The sequence below is a fragment of the Bos indicus x Bos taurus genome, chromosome 29 (assembly GCF_003369695.1).
Source record: "Bos indicus x Bos taurus breed Angus x Brahman F1 hybrid chromosome 29, Bos_hybrid_MaternalHap_v2.0, whole genome shotgun sequence".
Classification (NCBI taxonomy): domain Eukaryota; kingdom Metazoa; phylum Chordata; class Mammalia; order Artiodactyla; family Bovidae; genus Bos; species Bos indicus x Bos taurus.
Genome location: NC_040104.1, coordinates 41624105 through 41645302, shown reverse-complemented (window position 1 = coordinate 41645302; position 21198 = coordinate 41624105). Strand labels below are relative to the sequence as shown.

The 21198-nt window shown below is 37.4% G+C and overlaps 1 protein-coding gene across 17 annotated transcripts in view; it reads left to right on the top strand.

Annotated features, from left to right (window-relative positions):
* The window catches only part of PICALM (phosphatidylinositol binding clathrin assembly protein), a 101547-nt gene that overhangs the window by 18350 nt on the left and 61999 nt on the right, over positions 1–21198 (top strand). For all 17 annotated transcript variants that reach the window (XM_027531893.1, XM_027531895.1, XM_027531891.1 and 14 more), the window contains exons 2-3: positions 14627–14769; positions 17865–17940. In XM_027531893.1, the coding sequence (XP_027387694.1) occupies positions 14627–14769; positions 17865–17940 (219 nt within the window). The remainder of the gene's footprint in view (positions 1–14626; positions 14770–17864; positions 17941–21198) is intronic.

Below are 21198 nucleotides of genomic sequence, written 5' to 3'. Positions count from 1 at the left end.
AGACTAGGGATCTCTTCAAGAAAATCAGAGATACCAAAGGAACATTTCGTGCAAAGATGGGCTCTATAAAGGACAGAAATGGTATGGATCTAACAGAAGCAGAAGATACTAAGAAGAGGTGGCAAGAATACACAGAAGGACTGTACAAAAAAGATCTTCACAACCCAGATAATCACGATGGTGTGATCACTGACCTAGAGCCAGACATCCTGGAATGTGAAGTCAAGTGGGCCTTAGAAAGCATCACTACGAACAAAGCTAGTGGAGGTGATGGAATTCCAGTTGAGCTATTCCAAATCCTGAAAGATGATGCTGTGAAAGTGCTGCACTCAATATGCCAGCAAATTTGGAAAACTCAGCAGTGGCCACAGGACTGGAAAAGGTCAGTTTTCATTCCAATCCCAAAGAAAGGCAATGCCAAAGAATGCTCAAACTACCGCACAATTGCACTCATCTCACACGCTAGTAAAGTAATGCTCAAAATTCTCCAAGCCAGGCTTCAGCAATATGTGAACCGTGAACTTCCTGATGTTCAAGCTGGTTTTAGAAAAGGCAGAGGAACCAGAGATCAAATTGCCAACATCCGCTGGATCATGGAAAAAGCAAGAGAGTTCCAGAAAAACATCTATTTCTGCTTTATTGACTATGCCAAAGCCTTTGACTGTGTGGATCACAATCAACTGTGGAAAATTCTGAAAGAGATGGGAATACCAGACCACCTGATCTGCCTCTTGAGAAATTTGTATGCAGGTCAGGAAGCAACAGTTAGAACTGGACATGGAACAACACACTGGTTTCAAATAGGAAAAGGAGTTCGTCAAGGCTGTATATTGTCACCCTGCTTATTTAGCTTATATGCAGAGTACATCATGAGAAACGCTGGGCTGGAAGAAACACAAGCTGGAATCAAGATTGCTGGGAGAAATATCAATCACCTCAGATATGCATATGATACCACCCTTATGGCAGAAAGTGAAGAGGAACTCAAAAGCCTCTTGATGAAAGTGAAAGTGGAGAGTGAAAAAGTTGGCTTAAAGCTCAACATTCAGAAAACGAAGATCATGGCATCTGGTCCCATCACTTCATGGGAAATAGATGGGGAAACAGTGTCAGACTTTATTTTTCTGGGCTCCAAAATCACTGCAGTTGGTGACTGCAGCCACGAAATTAAAAGGCGCTTACTCCTTGGAAGAAAAGTTATGACCAACCTAGATAGCATATTCAAAAGCAGAGACATTACTTTGCCAACAAAGGTTCATCTAGTCAAGGCTATGGTTTTTCCTGTGGTCATGTATGGATGTGAGAGTTGGACTGTGAAGAAGGCTGAGTGCAAAAGAATGGATGCTTTTGAGCTGTGGTGTTGGAGAAGACTCTTGAGCATCCCTTGGACTGCAAGGAGATCCAACCAGTCCATTCAGAAGGAGGTCAGCCCTGGGATTTCTTTGGAGGGAATGATGCTAAAGCTGAAACTCCAGTACTTTGGCTACCTCATGCGAAGAGTTGACTCATTGGAAAAGACTCTGATGCTGGGACGGATTGGGGGCAAGAGGAAAAGGGGACGACAGAGGATGAGATGGCTGGATGGCATCACTGACTCGATGGACATGAGTCTGATCAACTCCAGGAGTTGGTGATGGACAGGGAGGCCTGGCGTGCTGCGATTCATGGGGTTGCAAAGAGTCGGACATGACTGAGCGACTGATCTGATCTGATCTTATCTGTCACTATAGCAAAAGAGAAATTGGTGCAGGGTTGGTATTGTGAAATGAAGGGAGAAAGGGGATTAAATTTTCCTGCTGCTTGTCTGGACCATTTTAAGATTTATATCATCTTAACAATCAAGTGAAAGATACATTCTTTCAAATTTGAGGAGTTCCTCAGATACCCATTCAGAAACAGAATGTGAGTATTGAAAACTATTTGTGATATTGCTGCTAAGTTACTTCAGTCGACTCTGTGTGACCCCATAAATGGCAGCCCACCAGCCTCCCCCGTCCCTGGGATTCTCCAGGCAAGAACACTGGAGTGGGTTGCCATTTCCTTCTTCAATATTTGTGATATTATCTGTACCTAAATACAGATACTTGCATGAAAGAACAAACTTTTTATTCTTACTCTTTTATTATTAGTGTTTTTGAAGTTGGTACATAAAAGCAGAACTAAATAAAAACGTACTGTAATTACTATGTACAATATATGTTGTGTTAAATCCATTGTTTCCAAATACTGTAGTAGTAGAGGTCAGTTTATCAAAGTGTCTTATATTGAGAAATACTTAAAGTCTATATTTAGGGGAAATAAATCCATGATTAACTGTTCAATGTGCAGAATAAGTTATGATTATGTCAAATTTTAATAGAACTATCTTCAAAACACTGATTTTTGCTTTAAAATACTTAGGTTAATGACTTTTAAACATAGAGTGATTCAGATACCTTTATTTTGGATTAACTTCCCTATTCTCTTGCATAGTTCTGAGAAAAATGTTTTCAGATCAACAAACATTTAAACTGGTGGGGTTTTTTAATTCTTTAATATTACTGAAGCATAGTTTACATGGGATTTTTAAGTTGAAAAAATAATATCTTCAATTTTAGCAGTTTTATAAAGTAGATTTGAATCTCAGAATATATTATGCTTTGTATGAAATTCATTTGTCATGAACTTTTCAGATTCTTTTTTTTAATATGAGAAATGGGCAAACATGGGTTTATAGTGAATTTTATAAAAACAGCTGTATGGTTATGAAATGTATGAAAATGGAGATCTTTTGGCTGAAATGTTCCTAGTAATCACTAGGAAAAATACTTTGTCCTTAGTTTAGAGTGATTTATTAATAATGTATTATTTCCTCACATTTTTCACTTACAGAGCATTATTTCAAAACTTAAAGGCATGTAGATGGGCTGTTATTTGGTGGTTACTATTTTGGGTTGTATCTGTCATTACTGTTTATATCAGTTAGAAAAAAGATTTTTCAGAAATGGCTTTTACTCTAAGAAGGGTGCCTGCTTCATGAACTGTAGTAGATGACTGGTGCTGCTTTGACTCACTGAAGGGGAACATACTGCTCTGCTTTAATTTTGAAGTGTGTGAATAAATGAGATTCCCACCGTCTCTTACTGAACTATCTGGGTAATGCTAGAGGCTTTTGCAGGATCAACAAGGTTGCTGTTCATCAAGACTTAGGTTTGGCAAGGGTGAAGCAGACAGGTGATGGAATGAATGCCTCCGTACTTATGTGTTACGTGGATGATGGTAAATGATCATGGCAGTCAGTTCCATAGGCCTCCAAGCCACTGGAGTAACACTGTCATTGTTACTGTAATTTTCAGTAGTCTTTATCCAAGGCTCCTGATTATCGTATAAATAACAGCCTCCGCCTAATACTTGGCCCATTCTTTTTAAGGGCTAAGAAATCCTTTGCACTCACCATTTGACATGCTTTTGTTCGTTTATTGATTGTTTCTCTCACTAGTATATAGTGGCAGAAACTTTGTCCACTATTGTGTATTTCTTAAATATTTGGCATATTATGCAATGAGGGTTGTTGCTGTTCAGTTGCCCAGCCATGTCCAACTCTTTGCGACCCCATGCAATGAGTATTATAGAAGAAATGAGATTTCTGTTCATACTGAGGTTTGCAAAGTTGTGGGAAGATGGAATATAAAGATTCTATTGTTCTAATTGCATTGGAGACATGAAACTTGTGTTTTCTGGATGAGGTAGATTCTGGCACAGAGGCTAACTACAATTTATTATTCTCTCTGTCTAGACAGATTTAAATTCTTAAGAGAAGCCATTAAAATTCTTTTGGATTCCTACTTTCTAGAAGTGGGCTTGGCTGTTACTGAGTAACATTAATCTAGCTGTGGGGAGGACTTTTTGCCTCCTCGTCTCTCCTCTCTGGATCTTAGAGTGGGGAAACGGACTTTTGTTTCACCTGTAAATCTACAAGTATTTATCCCATCATATCAATGCATGTACAAAATAGCATGCCACACATGTGAACAATAAAAGCAAAAAAAGATTACTGAATTTATTTTAACAAATCTAAGAATGAATCTTGATCACTTAAAAATGGTGGGACAGTCTTGTAACAGTTGAGATTATATTTCTGTTTTTTAAACATAAGATATTTTTGGACATAGAGGTGAAAATTTCTAGTATTTACAGTTTCCCAGAGAAGAAATCTGAGAATCATTTACATAGAGGTTTTTGTTGGGGATGAGAGGACAAAATAGACTGGAAGCATGTTTGTGTAGGAAGGCTAGGACCAGAATTTAGCCCTCAAAGAAAGAAAAATGCAAATACATTGGGGGTAGATGGTGATAGTGTGTTAATTCCTTAGCTGCATGTAGACTTATTAGGTCACTTATAACCAGGGTGACATATAATTTATATTCCAAACTGGGGCACTGTTGAGAGTGAAAGTATATGCTGTCTGAATGGAACACTGGGACAACGGGTGTAAACCAAGACTGTTTCAGGAAAACGAGGACATTTGCTCACCCGCTGGTAATAACATACTTTTCTCCAGACTTAGTCCCAGTTATTTGAACTTCTCCATGTAATTTGTTTTCTCCTTTAGTGAACTCTAACGTGCATTCACAGAGTCTCTTACGCTTTGGTTCCTTTTACCTGGTCTCGGTGGAATGAAAGAATTCTTTGCATATTTTCTGCAGTCCTGGACTGTTCTGACTTACAGCATTGGTAGAGGTAAGTACAGAGCTTGTTCTGTGTTGTTAGCTAACCTTTTATTCTGCTTAGGAAATCAGCTTTTGTGTGTTTCTGATCCAGTGTTTGAGTGTTTTGAGAGCTGTGGTATGTCTCCTTAACTGGATTGATGAACTGTTATCAAGTTGTTAGAATGTAGTGAAAAAAAGAGTTTGTAATTTTGGCATTTACTCTTAAATTGCTTGGTACATATTTAATAACATATTGTTTTCTTTTCTATAGGTGGGATTGTAATTCTGAAATTTCAGATCTTCAGAGAAGGGAAGGAGAACACCTTGTGCTTATACCACGGACATGTAATTTTTTTTTATGTTGGAACACTGTAATGCTTTTGTTTTCCTATTCAACTTAAATAAAAATTTTTATTCTTATATTAAGTGATGTGTTTTTATTCTATTAAGTAACTTCTTATTGTTATCTTACATTGTGTGGAAAATTAGACATTGTAATAGTACCTCTGAGATAGTGCTTACCAAAATGCGATTCTCCTCACCTATGAAGTCTTATTTGAAATCTGGGTTGGGACTAAAGTTATCTAGGTTTGGAAACTGCCTGAAATCCTAAACAGTCTAAAAATTAAGGTGTTTGTTTATAGCTAAACTTGGAGCCATGACTGTTCTTGTGTGTGTGTGTGCTCACTCGCCCACTTGTGTTCAGTTCTTTGTGACCCGGTCCGTAGACTGTAGCCCACCAGGCTCCTTTGTCCATGGAATTTTCCAGACAGGGATACTGGAGTGGGTTGCCATTTCCTCCTTCAGGGGATCTTCCTGACCCAGGGATCAAACCCGTACCTCTTGCATCTCCTGCATTGGCAGGTGGATTATTGACCCTCGTGCCACCTGGAAAGCCCCATGTCTGTTCTTAACAGAGGCCTATTGTTTCTCTGTACAGTCTGCCATCTAGTGGTAGGAATGCAGAGTACACCACAACAACATGGTTTTCAGACTTTTCCTGTTACAAATGCTTTACATAGGAGGCTGAAGCATTTTCATAGGGGTGAAACGACTATTTCAGTTGAAAAAGAAGGTAGTGGCTTTGAATTCTGAGAGTGTTCCAAGACCATGTTTTTCTATATAATGCTTTCATGACTTGAACTTTCTTCTGTTCTTGTTGTGAGATTTTTATGTATTCATAACAAGTTGATGTCATAAAGAGACAAATGCCTAAATAATAATAGATAATTTTAAGAGACAGTAGTTTGAGCTGATTTGAAAAATATGCTTTGTGTGTGATTAAAATTTTAAGGCAACTGTTTGATGATGGCATTAACAAAAACAATTTATTTTAAACTTTATGGACAGTTTAGCAAACTTGGCTTGTATAATCGGTGATACAAGAGGTAAATTTCAGCAAAGTATTAATGTAGAGTACCTTAGGGTTGGCTTTGTTTACCTAGCTCCATCTGAATTCTTTCTTCTCTTAGATATACCTTTGTTAGTTCTACTTCTTTCCTTTGCTACAGATGTACAGGAGACCAGTCCTTTCTATTTTTTAAAGTGTTCTAAAGATGCTAGTAAAGTAATGCTCAAAATTCTCCAAGCCAGGCTTCAGCAATACGTGAACCGTGAACTTCCTGATGTTCAAGCTGGTTTTCGAAAAGGCAGAGGAACCAGAGATCAAATTGCCAACATCTGCTGGATCATGGAAAAAGCAAGAGAATTCCAGAAAAACATCTATTTCTGCTTTATTGACTATGCCAAAGCCTTTGACTGTGTGGATCACAATCAACTGTGGAAAATTCTGAAAGAGATGGGAAACCAGACCACCTGACCTGCCTCTTGAGAAACCTGTATGCAGGTCAGGAAGCAACAGTTAGAACTGGACATGGAACAACACACTGGTTCCAAATAGGAAAAGGAGTCCGTCAAGGCTGTATATTGTCACTCTGCTTATTTAGCTTATATGCAGAGTACATCATGAGAAATGCTGGACTGGAAGAAACACAAGCTGGAATCAAGATTGCCAGGAGAAATATCAATCACCTCAGATATGCATATGATACCACCCTTATGGCAGAAAGTGAAGAGGAACTCAAAAGCCTCTTGATGAAAGTGAAAGAGGAGAGTGAAAAAGATGCCTTAAAGCTCAACATTCAGAAAACGAAGATCATGGCATCTGGTCCCATCACTTCATGGGAAATAGATGGGGAAACAGTGTCAGACTTTATTTTTCTGGGCTCCAAAATCACTGCAGATGGTGACTGCAACCATGAAATTAAAAGAGGCTTACTTCTTGGAAGGAAAGTTATAACCAAACTAGATAGCATATTCAAAAGCAGAGACATTACTTTGCCAACAAAGGTCCATCTAGTCAAGGCTATGGTTTTTCCAGTGGTCATGTATGGATGTGAGGGTTGGACTGTGAAGAAAGCTGAGTGCCAAAGAATTGGTGCTTTTAAACTCTGGTGTTGGAGAAGACTCTTGGAGAGTCCCTTGGACTGCAAGGAGGTCCAACCAGTCCATTCTAAAGGAGATCAGTCCTGGGTGTTCTTTGGAAGGAATGATGCTGAAGCTGAAACTCCAGTACTTTGGCCACCTCATGCGAAGAGTTGACTCATTGGAAAAGACCCTGATGCTGGGAGGGATTGGGAGCAGGAGGAGAAGGGGAAAACAGAGGATGAGATGGCTGGATGGCATCACCGACTCAATGGATGTGAGTTTGAGTGAACTCCAGGAGTTGGTGATGGACAGGGAGGCCTGGTGTGCTGCGATTCATGGGGTCGCAAAGAGTCAGACACGACTGAGTTAGTGTCTGAAATGAACTGAAAGATACTCAACACTTCTTGAATCTTGTTACATTTTTTATTCCTCTTTCTAAAAAAGTTGATTTCTTTTGGTGGTCTTCATAAGCACCTGAAATTGCACTCATGAAGGTGTTTTCAGGTTAATATATCTTCTTCAAAAATTTTGTTTAAAATTGAGAGCTAGATGATGCGAGAATTTGTGAGGATTTATAGCAGCTTTTCTGTTGAATAGTTTTTAAGGGGGGCAAAACCTCTTATATGATTTTAAAAAAAACAGTTGAAAGAAAAACTTACTACTCAATAACCAGATTAAATATAACTATACTATCATGCTCTTAATATAGCTGTCAGTTCTGTTCAGTCGCTCAGTCGTGTCCGACTCTTTGCAGTCCCATGAACCACAGCACTCCAGGCCTCCCTGTCCATCACCAACTCCCGGAGGTTACGCAAACCCATGTCCACTGAGTTGGTGATGTACTGATATATAATTATCAAACTATCAAGTCATCTTTACATTTTAGTTTTCGCCAGTATGAATCTTAATTTTCACCAGTGTGAGTCCTTAGTCCATTTATTTTTGCAGAAAACACACTGGCAGAAATAGCACACCTAGTTGTGCCAACAGGCTGATTTCTCCCTGCAGCTGCAACTTGTTTTTTTTTTGTTTGTTTTTTTCAGTAAGATGGGAGTTTGCCTTACTTTCTTTGTTGGTTCTGGAGTTTCCTCAAGACTCACCTACATTGGTGTGAGACTGAACTTGTATTCAGAGTACTGGTCTACCTCTGCAGCAGGGGCTACCAGATTTCCAGCTGTTATACTTGCAGCTCTTGTGCTTATACCACCTCTTCCTCATCCTTGAGGAAATAAAGGAAGAAATCAATGCTGTCTTTTCTGCCAGTGATCATGATATGCTCTAAAGGGTCTGGAATTAGTTACAGTACATGTTTGCTGTGTGATGTGAGAGGTCCTTACTGAAATTTGTGAAAATATGGAAATAATAGTGATATAGTTCCTTTACATACTGGTTTTAACTAGCCGTTATACATGTAACTTAGTTGCTGAGTGATTTTGAAAGTGTTCAGTTCTTTTGGCATCACCCCATATTTGGGCAAATATGCTATACATCAGAAAATAGAGTATATCTGACATCTTAATGTTACTCTGCATTATTCTTTAACATGGTTTTGGTATAATATACTGTGAGCGTTTTCCCCACTCAGCTTTTTTTCTTTTCTGTGTATTTGTTGGCCTCATAGTATTTCACTACCAGACTGCTGTCATTTAATGAGCTAGTATTCCTCCATTATTGAACGTGTCCACTCACATTGTGACTTAGGCACCTTAGCTTCATAGTACCCTTATCAAAACTTTTGGGATATCATTGTCATTTCTTTTTAGTGCTTTGAATACGTCTTTCTCTCCTCTTTCGAGTTAACTCAATCCTTATTATTTGTACTGAGTATTCTATATTATGTGAGTCTTTCCCTAGTTTTAATTTTAAATCCAGTTAAAATGTTGGTTAGATTTCTTAAGGTATAAATCAGTCTGTAAAGGTTGTATTTTTGAATTAATGTGAAAGTCTAACACATTTCTCACAGAGGATCCCAGAAACTTTAAAGAAAATAGCTACATCTTAATTTGGACCATATTTTGTGACCGTTTACACAAAAAATTGAATGATGTAAGATGGTTCATCATTCTGTTTCCCAGACATCTTTTGGCTGAGGTCTGATTTCAACTTGCATGTTTTCTAAATACTTTCAGACTTTTCCTAAGTGAAAAAAACTGTGCTGATACTTTATAGCAAAAGTTCAGAAGCTTTTCTTTATCCTCTCATTGCTGTTTCTTGGTGAATATTTGTTTGTACTCCTACCCAGGAAAAGTTTCGAAGATCTGATCAGCGAAGCAACATATGATGAACCACTTAATTTGCCTTCCAAATTGAGTGTGTCTCCAGTTTTCTAGATGATTGAAGAGATCAATCTTATGCTACTAAAATAATTTCTGAAGGCAGTTGTAAAAGGAGTGTCTTTCGAAATGACCCCTTTGAAAGAGACAGTAATATGTGGCTAAATGATTGTGATGCATTGTGCTTTTTTAAAAAGACTAGCTTTAGGCAAGCTCTTTTATTAGAAAATCTACTTTGGGTATCAGTGTAGTTTTGATATAGCCTAGTGAGTGCCTGTTTAGATGAGAACTTGAGGCTTTTACATTCTGCTAATGGTGCATGTCACTGACTGGGTTGCCTGACTTGTGGAAATCGACCCTTCGACAAGTCAATACTGATCTGTGGCTATCTGGTAACTGGCTATTTCTTAATTTTTGTACTTTACTGAACATGTCCTGGTGAATACAAAAATATATATTTGCATTTCACTGCTTTTCTTATTATTTTTAAATTAGCTAGAAATTTAGAACCTGCATTAAATTGGCTAGTTGGGTATTTGCTTTGTATATGTTTCCAAGCATCCTTATGTTTTACAAAAAATGTAATTCTGTTACTAAGTCTGGTATTTAGTAGTGAGCTCCTGTGACCTTACCTATGGGTCAGTACGTTACCTGTGTTAATGCAGTAAACATTTATTTTATCTACCCCAGACCTTGTTTGTTGGAGAGGCATATTAAATAATAAAATAGAGCATTTTGTTTTAAAGGTTTAGATTGGTTCCTTCTGCTGTCTCTGTGTGGAAAAATGCTCTTCATTTCCATAGTAGGCCTGTTTTCCTCTGCTCTTAAATACTAGAAATCCTCATGAATTCTCACCTATACTTAAAGTAGAGAACCAATATGCCATATAGTTTTTTTTTTTTTTTTTTTGAGTGTGGAGTTTAGGATTTGTTACTGATGTAATATTAAAGAAGGTTTTACATTTTTTATATTCTCAAGGTAAACAGCTAAATGAAAATATGAGTTTCTACTTTGGAAGCCTTTTGATGGTAAAGGAAGTTTACTTTCAAGTTTGTGCTTTTTAAGAAATGAAATCTGAATTGAGAATGAGAAAAGCAGTAGCTATCAAGGTTTCCATGATATGCTTGATATTTGTTTGAAACAATTGGCTTTTGGTTGATTAGAGGTGTGGAAAACATTTTCCTTCCTGAATTGTTGGGGCTCAAGCTTAGAAGCATTTTCAGGTTACTACTATAGTAGAAACATTGTTCAGAGGAAAAATTACCCCTGCAGAAAATGACTGGTTGAGTTAAAGTACTACGGGCAAGTGTGTTCTGCAGGGTTTGTGTGACCGTGCAGTGTATTTTCTCCCAGAAACGTTTGTATATCTTTGGTTTTTGCATTTGGTCTACTCTGAATTTATGCATGAACTCTTATCCTATTTTTCCTGTTATATATGAAGTGTTACATTTTAGCTTCTGCAGTTTCCTTCCATTTTTATGTGGTCATTTCTAAATGCTATGAAATATAGTTTTCATAACATTACAATAAACCATTACTTGCTGGATCCCCTTTAACTTTGAAGTTGAGAATTTTCTCATGTGATGGGCTTAGGTCTGTTTTTAACCTTTTGGGGATTGCAGGTTGTGCAAAGAGTTGTAGATCATTGGTGTAATTTGTGTAAAAAATACATTTTGAATGGTCATGTTAGGGCTGTTCAAGTGCATGCTAAAATAAATGTTATTTATTAAAAAAGTGTGAGTGACCATTGTATGCATTGCACTATTCTTAGGAAATCCAGCAGAGAACATAATAGAGCCCTCCCTACATGGAACTTATACTTTAATTAGGAGAGAAAGACATTAAACACGTTATAATGAGTTAGGTGATAAGTGCTTTGGAGAGAAATAAAGCAGAATAAGAGGATATAGTGAGGGTTTGGAGGTAGAGGATTGCCTTAAGGCTTTGTTACTTTTTATAAATATTCAGAGATGTTCATCTGATAGGTGACATTTGAGCAAAGATCTATAGTAATAAAGGAGTAAGAGAAGTGTGGATATCTGGGAAAAGAATATTCTAGGCAGAAGGAACAAAATACACCTGAGGTTAAGAGTGCTTGGCTCGTGGAAGGCATTGCAAAGAAGACAGTGTAACTGAAGCAAAGTGATGAGGAGAGCTGATCACAAAGGGAATATACCATAGATGCAATATACGTAATCTACTGTATAACATGCTCATTGAAACTGAAATCTACACTTTTCCCTTCATTTAGAATCAGGCTGTCTCTGACTAATCCAGCGATTTACTTACCTCCCTGATTAAGAATATGGAAAATTACCAACAAAAGTATTTGCAGATTCGTTTTAAAATCTCTGATTCTAGACGAGAGTGATGGGGAAGTAAATAATAAAAGAATAGAATTGTGTACCAGCTTTAGTGTCTGTGTGGTGGGTACCTTAGTCTGTGGAGAGGAGAATTTCACAAAGGAAAATACATCATTCATTTTGAGGAATGAGCAAGAATGGAAGGATTTAGGTGTGAAGCAGCAATATGTGTATGTGTGTGTGAGAGAGAGAGTCGCTCAGTTGTGTCCAACTCTATGGACTTTAGCCCTCCAGACTCCTCTGTCCATTGGATTCTCCAGGCAAGAATAATGGAGTGGGTAGCCGTTCCCTTCTCCAGGGGATCTGCAGGACCCAAGGATTAAACCCAGGCCACCTACATTGCAGGCAGATTCTTTACCATCGCAGCCACCAGGGAAGCCCGTCTTGGAAGTTAAGGTTCAACAAGGAGGATGGGAGATCATTGAGGTTAGTCAGTGTCATGGCCAGTTTTTATTTGGGCATGTGGGGTAGGTGAGACCCCAAATGAGATCTCATTAGAAGTGAAGAGGCCAGTCAGTCCAGCATTTTCTTAGTGGGGACAATTTTGGGTGGAGCAGCTTTTTTTCTTTTTTAATGTTTGTTTATTTTTGGCGGTGCTAGGTCTTTGTTGACGTGGGGGCTGCTCTCTGGTTGAGGTGCATGAGCTGCTCACTGCGGTGGCTTCTCTTGCTGCGGAGTGCGAGCTCTGGGCGTGCGGGCCTCAGTGGTTGCAGCTCTGGGCTCTAGAGCACAGGCGCAGTAGGTGTGGCGCGCAGAGCCATGTTGCCCAGCGTGGGGGAGATTTTCCTGGATAGGGACTGAACCCGTGTCTCCTGCAGGTGGATTCTTTACCGCTGAGCAGGGCGGGGCAGCTTTTAATTGCGGAGAGTCAGTTGCGCATGGCATGCCAGTCTCCCTCAACTTTGTCCTCACATGCCAGTAAAGCCCTTCAGAGGGTATGATAATTCCTCCCTAACTTGGTTCTAAATACTCCCAGGACTGGTTGACTTCTAGTTAGGGAAACATAGGATCTTCGCTCTGGCTTTGTCAGTGATAGTGGGGTGGAGAGGAGAAGGTGGGATATCTAGAAGTTCAAGAGACTTGGTTCTTGATGGGCTCTAGGGAGTGTTCACAAAAACATGTGGGTGTGCGAACACATACACACATGTAGAAGTGCCCTTGGGCAAGTATTGTGACAAAAAATTTTGTGACAGGTTCAGTTTTGCAAAGTAAGATTCTGAGGAGTAAAATGATTATTGACATCATTGTGAGAAGTAACTGTTAAATGAATAACTTACAAAGATAATTTCTGGAAGGATAAAGAAAAATACAGATACATAAGAATAAATCCATGGGAAAACAGGAAGCTAGGAATATAATTTCATATATTAAAATCAAAACTTGATCACTGTGTTTGACGTTTTAAAGGGTTCAAAATGAGCAGAACATAGATAGGGCTTGCTCCCAGTAAATTATATTTTGAGAGAGAGTATCTTTGGAATAAGGCAAGTACAATATATTCAGTGTCTTGGGGCAGGTATAAAGTACTATTTAAGATCAAATTTAAAATAGGAGAAGTAAAATATCAGAAGCTGAACCATTCAAACCAAGTTGGATGAACTATTTAATTTTTGTTGCAAGTAGTATCAATTGTGAAAGCCTTGTGTTCCATGGGCATTCTGTTTGATTGTCCTGTGCTTTGTTCTTCAGGCATTGTTGGCCAGGGTAACTGCTTATCTAAAATGCATTTGCTTATCAAATGTTACTTTGTACAGAAATTGGCCCTATTAAACAAACATTTTTGAAAGATTATAAGCAGATAAACGGTCATAGTTGCATTGTTTCTTTTTAGCAATCACAGCCAAGTTAGATCACTTGAGTTCATATTTAATCATTAGGTACTAAAGGTGAAAAGTGGACAATCTTTTAATGAGTCACAAATAAATAATATTTTCCCCCTTAATGGTACTTACAACTGAGGTAGTTATTATACATTTTGTTTTATGCATACTTTTAAAACAACTCATCTCTTGATCTTCTTCATTACATGTCTAAATTGGATCATTTTGTATTTTCTTCATTGAATTTGCCAATAATATCTGTGAAGCAGATATGAGGTGAAATTCTGAGAGGTATATTAACTTTTTCTTTTAGTTTTGGTGCTAGAACAATTGTAGATTAGACTATTTTATGGTAATGTTTTCCAGTTATTTATATTTTAAAATATAAAGTTAGAACTTACATTGTTTTACTTGTTTTCAGAATAGTAATTGAGTAGAGTTCCTGAATCAGTTCTTTGGAAATTCGTTGCACTGAGAAACTTTCAGCCATTTTCAGTTTTGTCAATATTAGCTAGTTGCTATCAAGTGAAAACTGAGCTAACTCAGAACTGAAGGGAGAAAAGAATGAGAATTGTTTTCTATAAACAAACTGAGAGTCCTGTCCACTCACAGACCACATATCTGCTCTATTAGTACAAGCACAGCATTCTAGGGAGGATTTTAATAAAGGTGTTCGACCTTCAGCTTGTGTCTGTTTCTATATGTATGAGTTAACTGTAAGGATGAATATTATTAGTATTGTAGTTCTAAATTTTTATAAGAAGTAAGAGAACTGAGAGTTACTCGAGGCCTTGAAACAATAAAATGTGCTTCAGGGTGAAGGAAGTGTGATTTACTTTCTGGTATTATTGATTAATTATGTGATATTTATCAATGCCCTGTTTACTTCTCAGATAGAAGTTCTGTCTCAGTTGTTCTCTTGGGAGGATTTTTTAACAACTTTTCCAAACTATCCATTTTTGTTCCACTCTTGTTAAACGTTTACTCTATTAGTATGCAGACCGACCGTTAAAAGTAAAGCAGAGTAAATTAATCTTTTTTTTTTTTTATTGCAGACTTAATTCAGTGCACAAATGAGATGAATGTGAACATCCCGCAGTTAGCAGACAGTTTATTTGAAAGAACTACTAACAGTAGTTGGGTGGTGGTCTTCAAATCTCTCATTACAACTCATCATTTGATGGTGTATGGAAATGAGGTAAGCAGTATTTTTGGTTAACAAGTGTCCTGGGGATGTTGACTGGTTCAGGTTGCTTCTCCCACTGACACCTCAGAAATGCCTATAGCAACTGAATAATATATATAGGTCAAAAGGGCAGAAATAGAATTGTAGACCCTACACTTTTTTTTCTGCCTTTTAAGTCAGAAAGCAGAAAGTGGGTCAGAGCACGGGGGACTTTCAGTAATGGGATCGAGAAGCAAAGATTAGTGCCCGGAGATGGGTTCTGTAAGCAGCTCTGGTTTTGCAGGCCTTTGTGTATAGCTTATATGTTTGTCTCTGTTCACTTGGTTTTTCATTACAGCCCAGTCAGGTTTCTCTCTGATCTCATATAGTTGTTTGTAGAAGCCCTTTGCCTAGTTCAAGGCTGTGATATTAAGGACTAAGATGGCATTTTGCTGAGAGGGTCTGATTGAAGAATACCTTCTTCAGCAGAGTTGTGTCTAAAGTCTTCATTACCCAGAAAGGGTAACGAATAAGATGCATAAACCTTTGCAATTTAACGTCTGGAGAGAATCATGTTGTTTTCCATGATAGCCCAGTAGCTGATTTTTGAGTTCTTGATTTTCTCAGCCTAGTATGCTTACTTGTAAAATTGTGTCAAAAGGAGTATTTAAAACTGTGTTTAAAGAAAGTTTGAATGGAATTAGATAAATCTAGTACCTTGGTATGTGCCTTAGAAAAATGCAGATCACGGATTGCTAGGAGATAGTTCCCAGTGAGATGAGGAAGGACTTTTTTGATTATATTTGTAGTTTTTAAATTTTAAAAGTTATTTTCAGGAGTGCTACCTGAAGTATGATTACTTAAGTAACACATGTGACCCATTTTTAGGACATGTTACTCAGTTGCTTTCTAACTCATTATTAGCAATATACAGAGTCAGTAGAAAAAATTGAATATACTAGCTTCAGTGTAACCTAAAACATTTTCATCTTAACTAGAATAATAGTTTCTATTTTTATTCGGAATGTGTTTACCTAAGATCATGATCATCTGTTCAGAAGAATTTCAGGCTTGTATATATTTTTTTACCTTAAAGAATAAACTATGCAATGCTAAAGAGGCAGACATTCAGTGGTGACTTTCAGAGGTGAATAAGGTAATAATTTGCCCAGTGCTCAGTCGTGTGCAGCTTTGTGACCCCATGGACTTGTAGCCTTGCCAGTCTCCTCTATCCATGGAATTTTCCAGGAAAGAATACTAGAGTAGGTTGCCATTTCCTGCTCCAAAGACGTTTCTGACCCAGGGATTGAACCAACATCCCTTGGGTCTCCTGCGTTGGCAGGCGAGTTCTTGATCGCTGAGCCACCTGGGAAGCCCCAACGGTGATAATACCAGAAACAAAACCTTTTTAAAAGGCAAAAAAATAGAAAGTTGACTGTCATTCCTTACAACTGACTGACAGGAAGAGAAAGGTAGCATTTCAGTAGTGGTTTTCAGATAAACTGTTTGCCTTCAGTAGCTGAGAGAAATTTGGCGCTCTGCTCTTTTTTGGGTGCTAGTTTGTACAGCCCTCAAGTTTTTGCATTGGCAGGCGTTACTGGTCTGTGAGAGTATGCATAGAGTTTCACTATGCTGTGGTGATGGAGATTCTCTAGAACAGTTGTTCTGAAATAGGGCAAGGCAGGCGAGTGATTTTCACCCTCAAGGGACATTGGCATAACTGGAGGGGATGCTACTGGCATGTAGTAGGTAGAGGCTGCTGGCATGCTGAACACTTACAAGTGCACAGCACAGCCCCTCACAAAAAAGAATCATCAAAACTTACGAAAATCATAGAGTGTTACATTGTCTTAGGATTTTTTTTTTTTTTTGGTCTGAGGATATTTGAATGCATTTTGAAACAAGTTGTTTTAGGATAAGTGATGAAACAGGAGTCTTTGATTGTCAAATTGTTTTTCAAAATCATGGTTGTTAGTTTGTGGTGATCTCTGATGAACACTAATGAGTCAGAGAAGTGATCATGTACATAAAATTGATAGTAATCCTCTGCATACATTTACAAAAGTAGTCCTTTTAAAATTTGTCCTACAAAGTTGAAAAGAGTTTCTTTAGCTGTTTTAGAGGTTGTGTGTAAAAGGAAATTAAGGCAGTGTTCTGTGGTAAGCATTTTGGAGAGGGGCTTGACAGTATTTTGAGAAGATGAATTTTTATACACCTGCTGAGCCAACAGTTCAGCCCTAAGTGTATATCATGAGAAACCCTTGCATGCCTGCAGGTGGAGACCAGTACAAAGACGTCAGTGAAACATCGCTAATAACAGTAAAACTGGAAAGAACTTAAGTGTCCATGTAGAAATGGATATATAACGGATGCAGTAGTTTGTTGAAATACTCACACATTGTTGAAAATGAGTGAACTAGATGTGCATATATTAAATTGATAATTCTTGGGAAGAAGTTATTAAAAAACACATTGGAAAAGAATGAGTACAGTATAGAATTTCTGTAAATTTAAGATAGAAACCAAAATTATGTACTGTTTTTAGATCCTTATATATGTAGTAAAATTTGAAAAAACATTCATGAGAATGATAAAAACCTACTTTAGAAAAGTGATTGCCTTTGCAGAGGGAGGAAGAGAAGGGAATGGTGTCGAAGGCGTGTGTCTTTAGTAGTGTGTAATTTGATTCTGTAAGGGGATCTAAAGTGATCTTTAATATGGACTGTGGGTAAAAGGATGTCTGTTCTGTTATACTCCAGTATGATTACTGATATTCTGTTTTTAAAAAGAAATAATAAAAATTTGGATCACTAGATACCTGTTTTAAAATAAAGGCACCATCTGAATATGATTAGCTGTAGCTATAATATGCTGTAGTAAAGCACTTCTAGTTAAAAGTGCCTGTTTCCTTTTAACTTTAATACCATAGCTGTGGGCATTAGACTTTAATACATTCCTGCATGCTAGTGAAAAATATGTTTTATGTTTTTGGGAGGACTGAAGATGATAAATTTAAACTAGATAAGATTAATGTGTTAACCACCACTTTCCCCCCTAATTCTCAAGTTAAAGTTTCTTAGATGGCAGTACTATTTGACATAATCATTTGTTGTCTTTTTTTCCCCCAGCGTTTCATTCAGTATTTGGCTTCAAGAAACACGTTGTTTAACTTAAGCAATTTTTTGGATAAAAGTGGATTGCAAGGTAAAGACACCTTATTCATTACAGAAAAATCAAGAGTGACCCCATTTGAGGATTACTGCAAAGTTGAACTCTGTTCTTTAGAACATATGCTGTGGAGGAGCCTCATGTTTTAGTGACGGTTGTAGAGAAGAAAAAAGTATCTTTGCATAAGAAGATTGATTGACTTCACTTCTTGCCACCCAGAGCTCTTTGAGAAGCAGTATAAAGTAGCAGTTTAAGAGCATGGGTTCTGAAAGTGGACTGCCTGGATTGAATCCCATCTCTAACACCAACTGCATAAATTTGAGCAAGTTACTTTACCTCTCTGCATCTGTAAAATCAGGAGTAATGATAGCACCCACCTGTAGGATTATCATGAGGTGTAACCTAGTTGTACGTGTAAGGTGCCCAGAATGATGCCTGGCACATAGGAAACACTACTTACATTCTGTTACAGTTATTCTAAATCATATACAACTAAAGATTGATAAGTATGAAAAATATTAAATTGATTAATGATTTGAGGAGTAGCATTTTGGTTCCATAGGACGTTAAATTTGAGTTTGGTGTTATCAAGTAGTATAAGAAAACAAGTTTTTTAATTCCCAGCAAATAAAATAAATAAAAGGAATGTTGGTCGAATAAAACAGAATTATTTAGTGAAGTTCTAAGGGGAAAATTTTTCTAAGCCACATATGACATATCTAACTTTAAAAATGTAAAGTTAGGATGTAACTTTACATATCTGTAAATGTAGAAAGTAACTTTTAACGTATCTGGTTTCCTTGTTGTTTTTGTTATTATTTTATACTTTATTCTAAGAAATGTTGAGAATATCATACATTTTAGTAGCAAAGGTAAGTATAATATGTTTTTCAGATGAATTACTTATTAATACTTACCAGGTATTTTATTTATTTTACTTTAATTCAGTAACATGAAATTGCTGTAGTCTAGTACTGTAGCCCTCCATGTTCGTACTGTCTTAACGGGATCTGTTACACTTAGCCAGAGCGAGACTGTTAGCATTATAGAATAACTCTAGGAAGAGCCTCATAAAGGACATACTAAGACCATACTAAAGGAGTACTCAGCAGTAAGTTTTAGCTGGGAAATATCTTTAGAAAAGGTAAGATTTGTGCTGTGCTTTGAAAGATGGATGAGAATGTGAGTTGACTTAAACAAAGGTACACAGATGTATGTGGATGGTAAAGAGCATGGGTGTTTATTTATAGAGCAAATGAAAATGAATAGAGTGTAAGATGAGGTGTTGGAGAATATGTAATGGCAGATAACCCTTGGAAAGCTGTTCGGGGCCAAAATCATGCAGAAAGGATTTTGATATATTTGGGATTTTATAATGCAGTGAGAAACCATCAAAGTTTTTGAGTTGAGGGAGGAGGAGAGAAGGAACATGTGTTATTAAAAAAACCACTCTAGCCTGTTGTATTTGAGTGAGTAACATCTTAAAGGACCTTGAGACTGCTCTGGTCATTATTTTGCTCATCTAGTAGAGAGTTAATGAGGGCTTGAATTGTGGCTTCTGTGGAGATGAAAATCAGTAGAATTTAGTGAGTAGCTGTGTATGTGTTTATGAACTGTTCAATACTTCTTTACTTTTGGCAGTTGAAAGTACTAATTAGAATTGAATACTCAGTCTTTCAGAGATTCTGGAAGATCAGTAATCTGTGCATAGAACCAGCTGTTACAAGGTTGATTTTACTTTAATGAGAGATATCATGCCTTAAATAAGGGGGGAAAAATGAAGCCATGAAATCCCTTTTTCAAGTAAAATCTTCAGTAGAAGCTATCTGTATATATAATAGGTGAAACTGGAGCTGTTTTGTTTTCTGGAACATGGATAAAACTCCCTCATCTTTTTATTTCTGCTTTCAGCCTTATGTAGTTCATTTGAACTGTAAGAGTCTGGAAAACAATATGCAAATCACTACTCTAGAGCAGAATATATGCATATGTTCCAAGTGGGTTTTTTGTGTCTCATTAACTACTGATTTTCTACTTTCTTGAGATGGAAATTAAGCACTTCTAGTGACAGGGTTTTAAGGCTTTCATTCATTTATGTAGAGAACAGTTTTTAGGCCTTTTATTTAAAGCTTATATTCAAAGATATTATAAAGGTTAGACTGAAATGATAAGTTATAATTCAGTGATGTTTTTGTAATTTTGATTGCTGATGTATTTTGTTGGGTGGAGTCTGGTATATTTTATTCAGTATATACTGGCTGTTATACTGGTTGTATATATTATAATTAAACTTAAAGTACGTGAGATAATTGTATACATCTAATGGCTGTATTTGAAGTAAGAATAATATGGGTACACAAAGAGTTCAGGGAAAGTTTTAGAGACCGAGCCTTGAACGATGAGAGATGTTTCTCCCCTTAGTGAGGATCTAGTAGAGTGTATTAGAGGGAACAGTATTAACTAAAGAGCTGAAAAATGTGAGTATATAACACCTTATACAATACACTAATAGCTATGAGAATATCTGAGGGCAGTGATTTCTTTCTGTTCACTGATTTTTTTCCAGTAGCAAGTTAGTGAAAGTGAAGTCGTGTCTGACTCTTTGCAACCCCGTGGACTGTAGCCTATCAGGCTCCTTCGTCCATGGGATTTTCCAGGCAAGAGTGCTGGAGTGGATTGCCATTTACTTCTCCAGGGGATCTTCCCGACCCAGGAATTGAACCCGGGTCTCGCACATTGCAGGCAGACGCTTCACCATCTGAGCCAGCTACTAAGAAATATTTGCTGAATAAATGAATTGGTGATTATGTTAAATCCAGTCACTGTACTTTGTGTGTGTGCGTGCACTTGTTTTGGTGTTATATCTTTTTAAAGTAGCAGAGACCATCAACTAAAATTAAATTTGTTAGATGAAGATGAACTAGAGTAGAATGGATCTGCTTTTACAGTGAAGGTGAAAGTCGCTCAGTGGTGTCCGACTCTTTGCGACCCCGTGAACTGTATAGTCCATGGGATTCTCCAGGCCAGAATACTGGAGTGAGTATCCTTTCCCTTCTCCAGGAGATCTTCCCAACCCAGGGATCGAACCCAAGTCTCTGGCATTGAAGGCAGGTTCTTTACCAACTGAGCCACAAGGGAAAGAGCAAAAATTTGCAGACTTCTTGAGCCAGGCAGTAGCTAAAACACAAGTTTGTTTGTTTGTTTTTAATAATATTGATTAGATTTTATGGTGCTGAAGTCTTCAAATCTCATGATTATGTTGAAGCAAAATCTTAGAATGATTTAGCTATTCAC